This window comes from Neophocaena asiaeorientalis, unplaced genomic scaffold, assembly GCF_003031525.2.
Source record: "Neophocaena asiaeorientalis asiaeorientalis breed wild unplaced genomic scaffold, Neophocaena_asiaeorientalis_V1.1 scaffold132, whole genome shotgun sequence".
Lineage (NCBI taxonomy): Eukaryota > Metazoa > Chordata > Mammalia > Artiodactyla > Phocoenidae > Neophocaena > Neophocaena asiaeorientalis.
Window position 1 is genome coordinate 2,740,104 of NW_020173393.1, and position 17,040 is coordinate 2,757,143.

Genomic DNA, 17,040 nt, shown 5'->3' on the forward strand with positions numbered 1-17,040 from the left:
TGCCCGGGGTTTGGGGCCCCCCCCCCCCCCCACCCAGGCCAGCTGCCATGGTGTGCTTCCAGGTGTGGGTTGAGGACCTCAGTGGCATGCTGAGTGATTTTAGGGACACACAGAGATGGTACTCAGTGACATTGTCGCCAAAGCCTGTCTCTTCACAAGTCTTCCTTCCTTCTGAAAACTTCACGGAGAAAGTCTCCATTGGAAACATATGCCTTTCACATCTAAGTACTTGTCAATTTCCCGTTTGAAGAAGAAAGTGTAGAGCTTTCCCTGGGCAATCCTACCTGGCTCCACCTTAAAAATATTGTTTTCTTTTCACTCTAATTTTGCAATCACCTTCTATTTACCTGGCAAGTGATACTGGTTTTCCACTTACGTCAGTAATCAGTGGAAGGAGAATGCTTATGAATTGATTTAAAGAAAAATAGTAAGTAAGGGAAAGCACAGTGGTACTCGGGTGTAGAGAGGATCAGGTGGCATGTACAGTGACCGCTGGCCGGGAACGCTCGTCTCTATCCTCCCTCCCATCCATGGGCTGTGCTTCCTGCTGCCTGCCGTGACTGCTGCTCCATCTCTCTCAACCTTGAACTCACTTCTGTCTGTTCTATGTCCCATTGCCTCTGAATCCTCCAGCAAGTGAGACTTTCCCAGACTGCAGTCATCCCCCCACCAAACTACCATCTCCCAGCTGTCACTTTTACTCCTTTGGCTCTTAATATTCAACTGCCTGTAATTTTCCCCTCTACGAGTGAAAATTGTAAACTCTAAGAGGGAGGCACCTTGTGGCACCACTTCTCCATAACCCCCAGGATGCTCTGGCCCAGGGCTCTGCCCACCAATATTTGTCAAATTGAACTTTCCACTGTTCGCACTACTTCTGTGCTCACCACACAGTGACTGAGTCATCAGCATCCTCCCTGGTCCCATTATGGTGGCCCCTGGGGTCAGACAATGGGCGTTTGAACCTCAGCTCTTGGGTCAGCTCTGAACCTTGGACGAGTCCCTTCCTCGTTTGTAAAATACAACACGAATATCTGACTCAGGGCGTTGTCGTGGGGATTATATTATGTCCAGCAATGTCTGGCAGAGAGGAAGAGGTCAATAAATGTGGGCCTTGGAGACAGGATGTGGCTGTATGTCCTCCATCACCAAAAAGCTACATGGGATCCTGCGACTCATGTCTCTTAGATCATGCCTTGGAATTTACAGAGGACACATGATTCAAGAAATGTAGATCAAAAGTGATCTGGGGGGACTTCCCTGGTGGCGCAGTGGTTGAGAGTCCACCTGCCAAGGCAGGGGACACGGGTTCATGCCCCGGTCCGGGAAAATCCCACATGCCGCGGAGTAGCTGGGCCCGTGAGCCATGGCCGCTGAGCCTGTGCTCCGCAACGGGAGAGGTCACGACAGTGAGAGGCCCGCGTACCGCAAAAAAAAAAAAGTGATCTGGGTTCCACAAAAGAAGAAGTAGGGTGACCCCACCAATTTGTGACGATAGCTCATTCACGCTGCATGAAAATTCCTTTGGATCTCACACAGCCTGTCACCCAGAGCCCCTCCCACTTCTCCTTCCCGTTTATTGAGCAATGGGGGCTCCATTTGGGATAAAGGGATAAAAGCCTCTAGTGTCATGGCTGGGGAAGCAACCTTGGTAGCGGAGAGGCGAATTCCCAGTTCTCAGGGGGCCGCATGGGTTGGTAGAAGAAGCATGGGATTTGTGTCCTGGCTCAGCTGCTCACTGGCTTTGTGCCTTGGACAAGTTTCCTCACCTCTCTGAACCTCAGTTTCATGGTCTCTAAAATAGGGATAATGGGATGTGCTGTGTGTCATCTGAGCTGATGTTGTTCCGCAGCTAAACTGGAAAGCAGCCTTGCAGCTCTGGCCGCCCACGCGGAGATCTGAGATTAACTGGGGCAAAGGGCTGATGAGGTGGAGAGCCAAGGCCAGAGGAATTTATGGCAGCCCAAGGTTTATGGCTTTGATATGGATTTATTAAGCACACTCTAGGACTGCAATAGCCTCCTCTGGCCCCCACCCCACGTCCATGCTGGCAGCGGCATGGACGAGGCTTCTGGTGCAATATTATAGAGATTATTTCCTGGTGCTCGGGAGTGGAGGGAAGGCACAGGGGATGGTGGGAGTGGCCCCCGGGATCAGGCAGGCAGCGAATGGGTGCCTCTGAGGCTGGAAATCTCAACGGTTAGCTTCTCACTAGTCAGGGGGTGGTGAAGAGTCCACACTCACAAAGTCCCCTGGGGTGGGCACTCTCTGTGCACCTCATATACACGGCTCTCGTAGCTGCTATGATCTCATTCAAGTCCATCCTGCCAACACCCCTGGAGGGAGGGATCAGGGGCTTCCCTGGTGGCGCAGTGGTTAAGAATCCACCTGCCAACGCAGGGGACACGGGTTCGAGCCCTGGTCCGGGGAGATCCCACATGCCACAGAGCAACTAGGCCCGTGAGCCACAACTACTGAGCCCGCGTGCCACAAGTACTGAAGGCTGCACGCCTAGAGCCCGTGCTCTGCAACAAGAGAAGCCACTGCAATGAGAAGCCCGCGCACCGCAACAAAGAGTAGCCCCTGCTCGCCACAGCTAGAGAAAACCTGCGTGCAGTAACAAAGACCAAACGCAGCCAGTAAATAAATTAATTGATTAATTAAAAAGAAAAAGAACTACCCGACTATTCTCATTCTTATTTCTAAAACCTGAAAGGAAGAAAAGACACCCATCCAAGGACTTAGAAAACATATGCGCCATTTATTTTTTTTATAAACTTTTGTTAAAACACACAAGAATAAGAAATCTTTTTTGCTTCTTTGCCCCATTGGGTGGCAGTGACTGGGGCTCAGGGGACAGCACAGGACCCAATGGCATCCACACCCACTGGAAGATGCTGATCAGTCTGGCGGGACACAGCCCACTTCCAGAAATGCTCGATGTAAATTTCAAAATTCGTCACAATCAAGGCAAATCACAGAGCGACTTGGCAAAAGTAATTGGCTTGGTCATCACAAGAAATCGAGGAGCGTCCATTTCCGACGGTCTGCTCCCCTTTGTCCACCCTCAGGAGAGCCATGTGGGTTCTCGAAGCTGCTGAGAGCTGCCTAGAGAAGGGATTGGCTCAGTGGAGGAATTACAGGGTCTGTGCCTGCCCTCCCAACCCTCTTTTAGTCCATTAGATCTTATGTTTTAGGACCACGACTCAGGTAGTGAAGAAAAAAAAAAGAGATCTTCCAATGTGGTGTCGTGTCCTCAAGTTTAGAGTCAGAAAACTAAATTCTCTTTGTTTTGTGTTTCCTGCGTTGCAATAACATTATTAAAGTAGAATGGATTTCTCCTCCAGGGAGGTTGATTTGGGACCAAGAACTAGCCCCCTGGCCCAGAAGATTGTTACTCTTAAAAGCCAATGCTACCCAACCCCACCCATGGGAAATTCTTATCTCAGCTTTGCTCCCATGACAGATAGAGGCCTGGGCAACACTGGGGTGGGGGTGTGTGTGTGGAGGGGCAAAGAGGGGGAATGACAATTACCAAAAATGATTCCAGTTTCCCTACCTTGCCCCAGACTAGTCTGAGCGCCCTGGCTGGGGTTTCTGGGGAAGCGCCCCAGGAATAAGGGGTGGCTGAGGAAGCATGGAGCACCCCAAGCAGGAGACAACCTCTCCTGGGACTGGGGACTCGGCTTGGTGGAGCAGGAAAGCCAACCCTGATAGCACTGGAGACGTAGCAATTGCCCTTGGACACCTGCCCCAATATCCATCATGCCTCTTTCACAAAAAGGAACAATGACTAATGGCGAAATCTGGGGGCACTGGGGTGCTGCCTGCATCCACTCAGAAGGGTCAGCCCTGGGCGGAGGGTAGGTCGTCAGTCTGACTGTTCACTCTCCTCCCTAAGCACAGCTCCAATCCCAGGACACATCTCTAATTCCTACTGGCCAGCGGCACTTTCCAGAATTTTCCCAAAGCCTCCAAAATTCTGCATGGATGAGGTGCTGGCTGTTCCATCCCGGGGTTAATGGTTCCAGAAGGTGCCCTGAGTGATGCCCCACAGAGCAGGTCTCAAATCCAATCCTTCTTACCTCTTCCTTGCTCCCACCCAAACCATCCCACCTCTAGAATGCCAGGTCACATTGGTCTATCTCCCAATGCACTGCTGAATGCCCCTTCCCCAGACTTGGGGAGTGAAGACAAAAGGGATCCAGGAGCCATGAATTCTCCTTGTTTATCAGCACACAGGATTCTGGACCCGAAGTGGACTTTAGTGCAGCCTCAGGCCAGTCTTAGTCCTGGGGGTGGGCAGGGCTCCTGGGAAGAATGACGCTTCGGCTTCTGAGGCTGCTGAAGGGGGCAGGAAGTTCCTCCACTCAATCCCAGTGAGGACAGAAGGGCCTTTTCAGAGAAGATTTTCAGCCACCGAGGTTAAGAGCTCCTGATCCGGGCAGACCTGGGATCAAGTCTTGGCTTGGTCACATACTAGCTGTCTGAGTTTCAGAAACATGGCTTAACCTCTTAGATCTCAATTTCATCTTCACTAACGATCTCTGGGTAGTAGGGAGGATGACAGGAGATGGTGCATGTCAAGTGCCTTAAGACAGTGCCGGGAGGAAGCACTTGAGACAGACCCTGTGGAATAATTCCTCCTTGCTGCCACTCTGACCTGAGGTTCACCCATCTGTCTTCTCCATCCCCAGCTTCATCTCTCTCACCTGGATGACATCATCAGGCCCCATGTGATGTCTCTGCTCCCTCCCAAACTTCCCACCTCTGTAGGACTGCGGTCTTCAGCGCCTGAAAGCTCGGCTCACTGCAAATCACTCCCCGGCTACTCACAGCCCGTGGACCCAAGTCATCAAGTCTCGGTCTGGTATTCACGGTCCCCAGGCTGTCCAGCGTGCCCCCTCTGCTCCAGACCGCCCCGTCTTTCATCATCTCCCTCCACACCCTCCTTCTTACCTCCCCGCCTTGCCCAGGCTGTTTGCTCTTCTTTGGAACGTCCTGTCTCATCTGCTCCACCAGCTGGAATCCAGCCCTTCCTTAAAGGCCTGGCGCACAGTCTACCCCCTGCTGTCTTCTCTGACCACTCCAGCCCTCCCCCCAGCTCCTGGCTGCAGTGTCCACCCTGGACTGTTCTCTCATTTTTGGCCGCCTGTAGGGATCATCACTCTGACTCAAGGGCTCCACTCAAATCCCTGAAGAAGGAAAGAGCCAGGGGTTAGAGGAGAAATGGAGTCTCCCTTCTCGACAACCTCCTACACTGCGCCTAGCTCCAGTCAGTGCTTTTAAAATGCTCCCGGGATGACTGGGGGAGTTGTTTGCAAGTCTTCCTCAGCCTCTGGAGAGGTGGCTTTGGAGATATTAGGATGACTGAGGAAGGTGACAGTGGCGGTTAGGACAGCAGAAGAGGGATGGGTAAGGTGCCACCGTCTGACCCAGCCTAGAAGGGCTCTGTGTCTGACAGTGTGGCAGTACTAGGGACGAGGTACCAATCTGAGTGGGGAGGGAGCCATGTTTAAGCAAGGTCTTGTGTCGTCTCCAGGCAGCAATCCTTTGGGGGTGAAGAAGTTGGGGTGAAGCATGAAGGGAAGGCAGTGGCGTCGGCAGGAGAAAAGTTGTCCGAGGCAGTGGAGGACGTTTCAACTGGGGTCTCCCCAAGTCACAACCCCGTCACCAGAGCGGGTAGTGAAGGGTGGCGGTGGGACGTGGCCCGTAGCCCAAGTTCTAGGGCCCTCGCCCTTTCCATTACTGCTCTGGGACTGGCCCTGTTGTCACAGCTTTCTTCACTGTGACCAAGTGACCATCAGGGGCTCTTTGAGGGGGCCGGGGGGCTGGCAGAGCCCCCTCCCCCTAGTGACTTGCTAGATGACTTCCTGCTTGGTGATGGTCGGCTGTGGGATTGCAGAGGGGGGCTTGACGATTGTGGCGATGGCTCCCGGCAGGAGCTTGTAGGGCTCAGACCCCGAGCCACCTGGCGGCGAGGGCTGTGGAGTCTCAGGGGTGGCTGGAGGGATAGAGAGACAGACAGGGGCTGCTCAGAATGCCAGCCCTTTGGGGAGTAAACGAAGAGTCCTGGGAAAGTTCGTCCCCCTCTCTGAGACTTAGTTTCCTCTACTACAAAATGAGAGAGTTAGACTAGATTCTCTCTAAGGTCTCCTACGGCCCAAACCTTCTGAGTCCCAGCTCACCAAGTCTAAGTTCCATGAGGTCTGGAAGGCTGTGGCTGGGTCAGGTTCTGTGGTCAGAAACTTTTGCCCAAGTCCCCATAGCCCCCATCTCTTCCACCATTTGATATGGAGACTTCAGCTGCTGCTCTCAAACCAGGGCCCAAGTTGACTCTCCCTATGGACAATGGGACATGTGACAGGAATATCCTTTCTTGGAGAAAAGGAACAGCAGTAGATGCGACCCAAGGGTCTGGCCAACTGGCTCAAAAAAGACCATGTCTTTGATCTTTAGTCAGCTGAGTAACAGAAACTAACGGCCCCAGCCCCATTACCAGTTCAGAAAATAATTTTGACTATGACCCACTTGGCCAACTTTATTCAATGGCCGGCTTTCCCAAAGAACAGTCTCAGTGAAATGCTACCTCATCTTAGCGGGCCACCGCATCCCAATGATAGTCTTACTCTTTGAAGAACTTTGCCCGATGACAAACTCACTCTTGTGAGATTTCACCTCAGAGGACCATCTAGCCCAGCGGAGGTTCTCATCCAGTGAATAGTCTCACCCAACTGTCTAATGGATAGCCTTACCCAATTGGGCAGTCTTACTTCAATGACCGATTTTACCTAGTGGACAACATCACCTAATGGAATTCTCACCCAATGGGCAGCCTCACCCAGTGGATTGCCTTATCCCAAGGGCCGCTTCATTCAGTGGAGACCGTCCATCACCTCACTGAATGAACAGCCCTCACAATGGATGTCCCACCCCTCATTCCCTACCCCAGAGCACAGAGAACTGTTTTGTCCCATTTCCCGTCTTCTAGACCCGACCTTCTCCAGATTCCCTCTTAGGCCCCAACCTCACCCCTTCCTGGGTAAAGCCCAGTTGCCCACCTGCCTGCCCCCTGGGTCGGGGCCACTCACACATCTGTCCGTTGCTGAGGTGAGCAGGTATCGTGTTGGCAACAATGACGTTGGTGCCCATGTGTTCCTGCATGAGGTGAGGGTGCAGGGGGTGATGGGCGTGAGGTGCGTCACTGGAGGACCCTGCAGGCAGAAGGGGTACTCAGTGAGGATGAAAGCGTCTGGGATAAAGTCCACGGGCCTTGAGGCACCATCTTCCTCAAGTGTGGCCGATCAACCTGCCCATCCAATACTGACAGTGCCTATTGGGTTCCTGTTTCCAGGTTAGTAAACTGGGGCTTCCATTCCTATCCACAGGCTTCATGAAGGTACGGACAGGACACAAAAACCAAGAGAATAAAGTGATTTGAAAGAAACAAGGAGCATCTAAAGAAGCTGTGAGATCATTTAAATATTGCAGCAAGCATTGTGTTGATTACATGTTAATAGAATGGATTCAGTCAATGGCTCTCAAAGCTCCTTGGTGTGCAAGTCCTTCAACCATTTGGTCCCAACTCACCTTTAAGCCTCATCCCCTATATCTGAAGCCCAAATGACCTACTTATAGCATCGATGTGTCCCCTGTACTGTCCTAGCTCTGTGCTTTTGCTCCTGTGTCACTTCCACTAAAGACGCCTTCTACCTCCCCTTCCCCCGCTCCCTCAATATCCCTAAGTCCAAATTCCAGCTCACAAATTTCCTCCTTTGGGAAGCCTCTCCTGATTCTCCCCAGTCCAGTAGTAAGTAAACCTCTCCTTCCTTGGAATTCCCATCGTCATTTATCTGTAACCCATCTTTTGGGAACAATCACTTCTGTCTGTGAGCATTACAATTACAGGTGTATTTTTCTTCTCTCTTTGAGGTCCTAGCAAAGTGTCTAGAACACAGTAACTGCTTCAAAATATGTGTCAGAGAATGACAGTACCATATATATAAGGTTTGGTAATAGGCTATGTTCACTAATATGACAATGATGGAATTTTAGGGCTTGCAAGGGGACTCTAAAGTATACCCGTTTCAGTGATAGCTATCAATTATTGAGCACCTATTATGTGCCAGGTACTGCTTTATAGCGCTTTTCATGTTTGACATAATTTAATCCCCACAACAATCCTGTACAGTGGGTATCATTATTAAGCCATTCTACAGATGAGATTATAGGACCCGAAGAGATTATCTTACTCATGTTTATCTGACAACAGAACACAGGCTCCTTCCTGACCCCGATCTCAGTGACACCTGATTCATTATGACCCCATATATTCACAGGGTCAAAGTGAGAATGAAATGAGTTACCATATGACAGTGGTTCTCAGCTGGGGGTGATTTTGGTCCCACAAGGGACCTTTGAAAATATGTGAATATTCGTCACCACTGAAGGAGTGATACTGGCGTATCTCGGGTAGAGGACAAGCATGTAGGTACAAGGTACAGAAGAGCCCCCTCAGCAAAGAACTGTCCAGTCCCAAGTATCTGCTGAGGTTGAGAACCCTCGTCCTTGGCCATCACCAGTAACTGTGTCGCCTCCAAAGTCTTAAGTTCAAGCATCTTCACTTAGACCCTGCCTCTTACCTTTCCAGCTCACTTCCTCTAGTACCATCACTGCAAAACTTCTTCAGCCCTATTGAGGCTGTCATTTCACTGACCCCCACTTTTCACTATTGTCGCCCATCCGTATTCCTCTTAGTTCAGCCAGGATTCCGTGGTGCAACACTATGGTCACTCCCTCGCAATCATCCTCAGCTATCTCCCAGGTCCCCTTCGTAGCAAAACATTTTCAAAGGGCAGTATACTCTTGCTATCTCCACTTCTCCACGTTCCAACTCACTCACTCTGTAATACCCGCTCCCCTGCCTCAAATCTGGTTTCCTTCCCCACGGTCTTCTGACACTCCTCTCAACACAATCGCCAAGAGCCTCCTTCTCCCTCCTGTGGAATTTAACACAATTAAATGTCTGTCCCCACTAAAACACACTCTTCTCTTGGATTCTGGGACTCTCCCTGGTTTTTCTCCCATCCCCCTGGCTAGTCTTCCTCTATCTCCTTCTTTGGCACCTAGTTTCTGGGACACCACGAAGCTGCCTCTCATCCTCACCTTTGGGCTTGTTTGAGCAACAGAGTCAAACATCCATCTGCCTCCTGGATAACTCAACCTGGGTATCTAACAGTCATCTCAAGCTTAACTAAAGTCTAACGTGGATCCCTCACCACCACCACCATCCCCGGACTCCAGCTGTTTTTTCTCAGTCTTCCCCATCTCAGTAAGTTACTCCACCACCATTCCTGTTCCTCAAAGCAAACATGTAGGTTTCATCCCAGACGCTTCGCCCTCACCACCCCCATCTGATCAACTAGCAGATCCTGTGGGTTCTTCCTCCAAATAGATGTTCAAGTTCATCTATGCTGATCAATTTCCAGTCACGCCTTAGTCCTAGCCTCCTTGTCCTTCCCCTGATTGGAGACAGTGACATTTCTCAGGGGTCTCCTGTCTCCACTTTGCTCCCCTGAAATTCACTTTCTACCCAACAATCAGGATAGTTTGTTTAAAACATCAGTCTGATTTTTCAGTCTTTTTATAAGAGTAGTGATGAGAATACAATGCAAATTTCTGACCATAGCCTCTAAGACAATGTTTATGAGTTGGTTTCTGCTCAATCTCTACCTTTATCTCATGTAACTCTTCCCGTCTCACAACCTTATCTTTCTTGAAGACACAAGCCTCTCCTGCTTCAGGGCCTTTTGCACTACATCTCTTGGAATGTTTCTCTCTTGGCTTTTAAATGTTCTCTTTCCTTCCATCAGGTCCGTGGCATAAAAGTCACCACTTCAGTGAAGTCTCCCTTGGCCAACCTATCTAAAGAGGCCCCTTTTCAGTTATACTCTATCATATTACCTGGTTATTTCAAAATCTGTAGTTGCCCTCTTTATTATATACTCGATAATCATCTGTTTCCACGAGCCTTTATACACAGTGGCAGGCACACGCGCACTCATACACAACCTCCAGGAGGACGGAATCTTGTTCTCTGTTGAAACTCCAGCACTTAGAACAGTGACTGGAACATGCTAGCTTCTCAGCACCCGAATTAACAGACCATTATCCCCATTTTCCTGATGAGGAAACTGAGGCTCGGGTAGGTGAAAGGATTTGCCGAAAGCTACAGAGTGAGGAGGTGATGGAGCTGAGAGGTGAACTCAGGTCTGCCTGAGGCTTGTCTCTTGGAGAGCCCGCCCACCCCAGCCCCGCCCACCTCTCATCCCTTCCTGGGCCGGACACGGACCTCCCAGCAGCATCTCCTGCAGCAGGTTGTCGATCTTGGCCATGCCAAAGAGCTTGATGAACTGGATCTGCTCGATCATCTGCCAGGTGATGCTCTGTAGGGTGGGCAGCAGCAGCAGCAGCTCGCCGAAGCGGCCGCGTGAGTCGTACTGGCGGTCGTTGATGTAGTCCTCCAGGCTCACCTGCACCTGGGAACGCAGCCTCTTGATCTTGCCCGGGTCACTCAGCCCCTTGGCATCTGCAACGGGAGAGCTTGTGCAAGGGAGGCAGTGGGTGCCATCTGGAGCATCTGGGGAGGTGGGACCCAGATGTCCCCTTACTCCTGAGGCCCTGATAGGGGGACCTCGTGGCCCAGGTTCACATAGGGAGTCCCCAGCAGCGCTGGGGCAAGGATTCACGGTCCTCAAGAATCAGAGTGCGCTAATGCAAGCTGTAGCTTCCCGGACTCGGGCAGAAAAAGGTTTCTGTCACATTTCCTAAGATGCAGAACTGGGAGAAAGAAGTGGAAGATGGGGGGCAGGACCTCAGGAACACACCCAAGAGGGTACCTTGCAACCGTCTCATCTTAAAGATGGGGAAATCGAGGCTCGGAACAAGGAAAGGACTTGGCCCAAGCCACACAGCCATTTGTTGGCAGATCCATGATGTGAATTAGGGCTCCTGACTCCCAGGTAACGTCCCACCATCCAGACCTCAGCACACACTGCTTCTGCTGCCTTACAATAGCCTCCCCTCTTCTCTGCTCCCTTGCCTGTGTCGTCTTGGGGTCTCAGCTTAGTTTACACTTCCTTCAGGAAGCTGTCTCCATTCCACCCTCCAAAGTCTGCACTCTCAGTGTCCATGGTGTCCCCAAATTTCTGTGGCTCTTCCATCACTACTGAGCACACAGGATGTAATTGCCTCTTCCACTAGCACAGGCTCCAGACGCGCAGGCTCAGCGGCCACGGCTCAAGGGCCTAGCCGCTCCGCGGCATGTGGGTTCTTCCCAGACCGGGGCAAGAACCCGCGTGCCCTGCATCGGCAGGTGGACTCTCAACCACTGCGCCACCAGGGAAGCCCTCTTCTGTCTTTTTAAACCCACCACTTAGCACCATGTGTTGTCAATATTTGTTGAATAGATAATTAGATGAGAGGATGGGTACATGGACGGAAGGATGAATGAATGAATGAGAAAAAAATCAATGGATACATTCTAGATCCTTAACTAAGAAGGTGATTCAAGTGGTCATCCAATAGTTAATCTCAACCGTCATTGAGGTAATACATTTATTTCCTCTTTTATTTCCTCTTTTATGGATAAAGTAAGCAGCAGAAAGAGAACTTCACCCACATTTCCAGTCCAGGGCTTTCTCTTCTGGGCCACGTTTGTGCATTCTTTCATTCAGTCAATAAATATTTATTGAGCACCACCCATGTGCCCGGCCCTGTCCTAGGTCACCTGCCCGTCCAAGCCAGGTTGCTGACCCTGACTCAGCATCAATAATCCTGCACATTTTTACTGAGCAGTTACTATCCATCTAGCTCCGTGCCAAGCACCACAGGGGATGCAGCCTGGGCCAGGCTCTCAAAGAAACTAGAACTAGAAATCTTACCCCCTCAAGAAATGGGGAATAGCGTGTGGTAGGTAGGAACATGGGCTTAAGAGCTGGATAGTCTGAAGTTCAAATCCAAGCTCTGCCATTTCCTGGTTGTGTGACCTTGGGCAAGTTAATCGATCTCCCTATGCCTCAGTTTTCTTATCTGCAAAATAGCGATCATGACAATTCCTACCTCACAAGTAAGAAAGCGAGAACGTCCACAGGAAGCGCTTAGAACGGAGCCTTAGTGAGCACTCCATAAACAGTGCTCATTTCCTCTTTGTCACTATTTTTACTAGAGGCGATCTCCATGCAAGGAGGGCCTGGCGCTAAGAACAGCGTCTGGCACACAGTAGGTCCTCTCTCACATGGAAGGAGGGAAGGAAGCCAGCAGGCTTCTGCAGCCCAGGCAACCATCTTGACATTGTGAAATGAAATCACACTTTGCCCAAAGACACAACTATAACAACGTTGTATAAAAGTGCAGGTGGGGGCTTCCCTGGTGGCGCAGTGGTTGAGAGTCCGCCTGCCGATGCAGGGGACACGGGTTCGTGCCCCGGTCCGGGAAGATCCCACATGCCGCGGAGGGGCTGGGCCCGTGAGCCATGGCCGCTGAGCCTGCGCATCCGGAGCCTGTGCTCCGCAATGGGAGAGGCCACAACAGTGAGAGGCCCGCGTACCGCAAAAAAAAAAAAAAAAAGTACAGGTGGAAAGTCAGTAGATGGAATGGGGAGAGTGGGGTACATTCTCTTTATCCTGCTAATGAAAGGTTAGGAGATGCTGCCTACAGGTAACGGGACAAGAAATAATAGCACAAGCACAGGACCTTATAAAGGCAAACAGTAGAGACACTGAAATAGCAAGAAAAATAGATTAGGAGGATGGGGGAGAAAAGATGGGAGTGGTGATAGAGAAAAGTGCAATCCTCAGCTATCACAAGAGGGAAAATATGTTCTAAAATGGATAAACCAAGGAACAGAAGGGTTAGCATTTTATTTAGAGCTGGAGAGGTAACTGTCAGAAGAAACAGTAAAAAGAATTGGAAATGGTTCCCCCATGGGGAGTAGGCTTTGGACAGGAAGAGTGTGGTGGGGAAGACTACTTCCATTTTAAGTGTGTATAAATATTATTTCGATAAAAAAATTTTTTGAGGGAAAGAAAAGAAGAATGGTAGGAGGTAAGGAGCAGAAAGCAGGGAGGAAGGGAAAGAAGGGTAAAGTGGGAAAGAAAAAAAATCAAGCCTCTGGAGTCAGTGCACCCTATCAAGTCATTTCAGCCCTTTGAGCCTTGATTGTCCTCATCTGTTAAATGGAGCTAATAGAAATGGCCTCTCCTGGTTGATGTACTAAAGAGAGGAGGTGGTAAACTCAGGGTACATAACCCAGTAGGAGAAGTTTGGCAGAGGGTCTGGAGCATCAGGGGAGGGTGGGAGGTGTGGGCTGTACCTGGGTCAAAGAAGATGATGGCTTTGAGGCAGGCATACTCATTGTCATCGATCTGCAGCTCCTGAAAGGGCAGCACCAGCTCATCCAGGATGCGGATGGACACACGGCTCATCTCTGCCAGCTCTGGGCAGTGCCGAGGGACGATGTAGTCATTGCCTGGATGGGTTGGGAAGGAGAGGCGATGGGGAAGCCACCTGGGTGTACCCCTCTCCCCTAGCTTTGGACAAGCCCTGCCATTGGCAGTTATAATGCAGCTGGTGCCCATGGGAGGAGGGGCCTGTGGGAATTGTCACGCCCATTTTACAGATGAGGAAGCTGAGGCCCAGATTAAAGGAATGAGTTGTTTGCAGTCACTGGACTGGGCCTGGAGCCTGACTTCCTAGGACCCCTTTCACATCACTCAAGCTCCATTCTTCAACATGACAACAGACCCACAACACTGATGACATTAAAGGGCCACTTGGGAGGCATAAAAGCACCAAGGATAAGGGCTCAGTTTCTGGAACTAGACTGCCTGGGTTGAGTCCTGCTTCTACCACTGACTAGCCAGATATATTTGGGTAAGTCATTTTCTGTGCCTCAGTTTTTCCATCTATAAAATGGGAATAAATTACAGAGCTTACCTCCTACGGTCGTCATATTAAAGGAGTTAGTATTTGTAAAGTACTCAGACTAGGGCTCATGGTGCGCCCTATATAAGCATTTAAAATAATAAACAAACATGCTATGAAGGCATAGGTGACATAGGCTGGGGGTTTGTGCCATTCCTGGATGTCTTTTGCTCCTACTCCAGAAAGTACATCAGAATGCACAGGTTACTCCAGGGCTAACCCTGACTGTGCTCTAACTCACATGCTGGGGAATTTGGTTCTTCGAGTCCACATTTCTTTGCATCTGAGTGGGGTATCCAGTTGAGAATACTGAGGACAGGACCATTCCTGATCTTCCTCCCTCACTCCTGCACACTACCATGGAAATCTCCCGTGCCCGGGTGTGCTCCGTGCTGGGCACACCCTCTGCAAAGCCCTGGCTGGGCAGGCAGTATCCTCACCTAGAAGCAGAACGTCCTTGAACACCATGGAGCGCTTGGTGGCTCCGAGCAGCAGGTGCTCGCCAGCATGGGCTCTGAGCAGGGCCACCTGGAAGAGAGAAGGGATGGCGTCCGGTGTCCATACCCCTGGGAAGGTGTCCACACCCCTGGGGAGGCTGCTCCCAGCCAAGTCAATGACCCTGGGCAAGTCAGCTTAATGCTCTCCTTGCCTTTACCTGCCTGAATTATAAAATGGGTATCAGAAAACTGCTGTCTTGGAACTTCCCTGGCGGTCCAGTGGTTAAGACTCTGCTTCCACTGCAGGGGGTATGGGTTCAATCCCTGGGCGGGGAACTAAGATCCCACATGCCATGCAGTGCGGCCAAAAAACAAACAAAAAAAGAAGAAAAGAAAAGAAAGAAAAAGAAAAGAAAGAAAAAGAAAAGAAAACTGCCTTCCTCCCATAACAGATAAAACCGCCTGGAAGGGCAAAGAACATGTGCTCAGAGCCGGGAGACCAAATGCTGAGCCTGTTCTTGAATTGCTGTGTCCACGGTAGCTGCTGCTCCCCTCTGGGCCTCATCTGCATGGCTGGTAAAACTGTAACAACTGGGTATGTGTGTTTTTTTTTTTAGCAGAGACTTAAAGGCTTTCATCAGACTCTCAAGAGGGTCTACAAACCCAAAAAGTTCTAAAAGTTTTAGAGCTTTTTCCTGAATTCCTACCCATGGATCAGCTATGAAAGATTATGAAGACTGTTTTGTAAAAATGCAGATTCTTAGGCCCTACTGCCAGAGACGCTGATTCTGTATGTCTGGGGTGGGCCCAAGAATCTGAAATTAACAAGCTCCTTGGTTGATTCTGATTCTGATGCGTTGTGTTTGGGAAATCATTACTCCAGAAGATCTCCAGGGCATCCACCCACTTGACGCTGGAAGATTCTAGATTCTGAGAAAGCGTTATAAGAATCTGGACATGGATGTTGCTTCCCGAGGCAAAGGTGTGAGCACTGGTCCTTGGCAGGGGATCTGCTTGACCGACCCCTTCCCTACAGAGAGGACAGGGAGGCCTTGGAAGAAGACTGAAGTCTGAGGTGGGAGCCCTGCCAGCGCACAGGAGGACATTGCTTGCCCTTTCAGAACCACCTGCTTCGGTGCTTGCATGAGGACCAAAGGATGGGGCTGGTCAAACAGTAGCAGGCTGGTAGCCTCAAGGATCTTATCTGCAAGGTTGGGTTGGGGAGTTTGAAGTTTTTTAGCAGGCTAAACTAGGAAGCAAAGATGCTTTTCTTCATTAGTTCATTCGACTGCTCGTTCTTGTAGTCGTCAAATGCTGAGTGCCTACTAAGTGCCAGACACTTGTTTGGGGACACAGTGGTGAAAGGAAAGCAAAGGAGGGAGGGAGGAGGAGAAAGAAGGAAGGAAGGAAGGAACGGAGGGAGGGAGGAAGGGAGGGAGGGAGGGAGGATGGAAGGGAGGAAGGGAAGGAGGGAAGATGAATATGGTGTGTTTGGAAGGGAGGGAGGGAAGAAGAAAGGAACGTGAGGGCCATGTGATAGGCAAGAGCAACTACATTCAATGAGGAGATCATAAAAGGCCTCTCCAAGGAGGTGAAGTTGTTCTAAGGCATGGAGGATACCTGGCACATAGTAAGCATTCGATGAACATTTGTTTGAATGAAGCAGGAAGGAATAGGTGAATGGATGGGCCAACTACTTAACATCCTCTCCAGATCGAGCCCCTCCTACTGCCATGCCCTTACCTCATCTGTTCCCCCATGGTTAAGCCTGATGAGGGTGAGAGGAAAAGAGGAGAAACGGCAAACAACCTTGGAGGCGAGAGCTCCCTCTCCATGACCAGGGCCAAAGGAAGCCAAAGGATGCTGATTATTGAGCACTTCCTATATGCCAGGCGCCATGCAGGACTTTCGTCACTTACCCCAGTGCCTCTGCAATCAGGAGGCAGAAGACCTGGATTCACACCCTGTGGCTGCCTTGTTCTGTGACCTTGGGAACATGGCTCTTTCTCTCCAAGCCTTAGTCCCCTTATCCAATGCTACCCAGCCTTCTAGGTTTCAATGGGTTGATGTCCAAGACAAACCAAGAAGCAAACAAACTTGGAAGGTGGTTCCTGGGGCAATGTCGACAGACAGTGCCCCCAGTTCTCCCAGGTGTGCCTCACCCATCTTGGGCAAGATGAGCTCCTTATACACCATGAGTGGGGACCTGGGAACCCTCCTGGCCCTGGGTCTAGCCCCCTAACATGGTGGCTGTTCTGGGGGTGGGCAGGCAGGGGGGTGGTGATGTTAATGATTATTCTGTGTTACTGGCCACCCATCACTGCTCTCTGAGAATGCTCTGAGCCCCAGCCAGGAAGGTTTGGGTGGGAAATCGAGGTTAACAATTGCTTAGCTTGGGGGGGATCTTGTTGCCCTGTTGAGCCCCTGGGAAGGAACAGGAGGGATTAAACATTAATGCAGACTCTCCAGCAGAGGGGACCAGGGCCAGAACATGAGGAGCAGGGGAAAAGGCAGGGGCAGCTCGGCCGAGATCCCTGCCTTGTCATCCCTTCCAAAGCAGAGAGGAATCCATGTGAGAGGGCGTCTGATCTAGCCCCCCCCATGAGGGTGAGGGCCAGCC

General features: G+C 50.7%; 1 protein-coding gene across 6 annotated transcripts in view; it reads right to left on the reverse strand.

Annotated features, from left to right (window-relative positions):
• Positions 1 to 2,738: 2,738 nt before the first annotated feature.
• HNF4A (hepatocyte nuclear factor 4 alpha) overlaps positions 2,739 to 17,040 on the reverse strand; it is a 28,131-nt gene continuing 13,829 nt past the window's right edge. The window contains exons 6-11 of one of the 6 annotated variants that reach the window (XR_003003478.1): positions 14,424 to 14,511; positions 13,373 to 13,528; positions 10,322 to 10,588; positions 7,092 to 7,214; positions 6,189 to 6,342; positions 5,913 to 6,004 (exon numbers count right to left, since the gene is read on the reverse strand). Coding sequence is in view for 4 of the 6 variants with exons in the window: in XM_024746850.1 (XP_024602618.1) it covers positions 5,862 to 6,004; positions 7,062 to 7,214; positions 10,322 to 10,588; positions 13,373 to 13,528; positions 14,424 to 14,511 (807 nt within the window). In the remaining 2 variants the exon portion in view is untranslated. Of the gene's footprint in view, positions 6,005 to 6,188; positions 6,343 to 7,061; positions 7,215 to 10,321; positions 10,589 to 13,372; positions 13,529 to 14,423; positions 14,512 to 17,040 lie in introns of all 6 variants that reach the window. The other 5 variants (XR_003003477.1, XM_024746851.1, XM_024746852.1 and 2 more) reach the window with 5 other exon arrangements.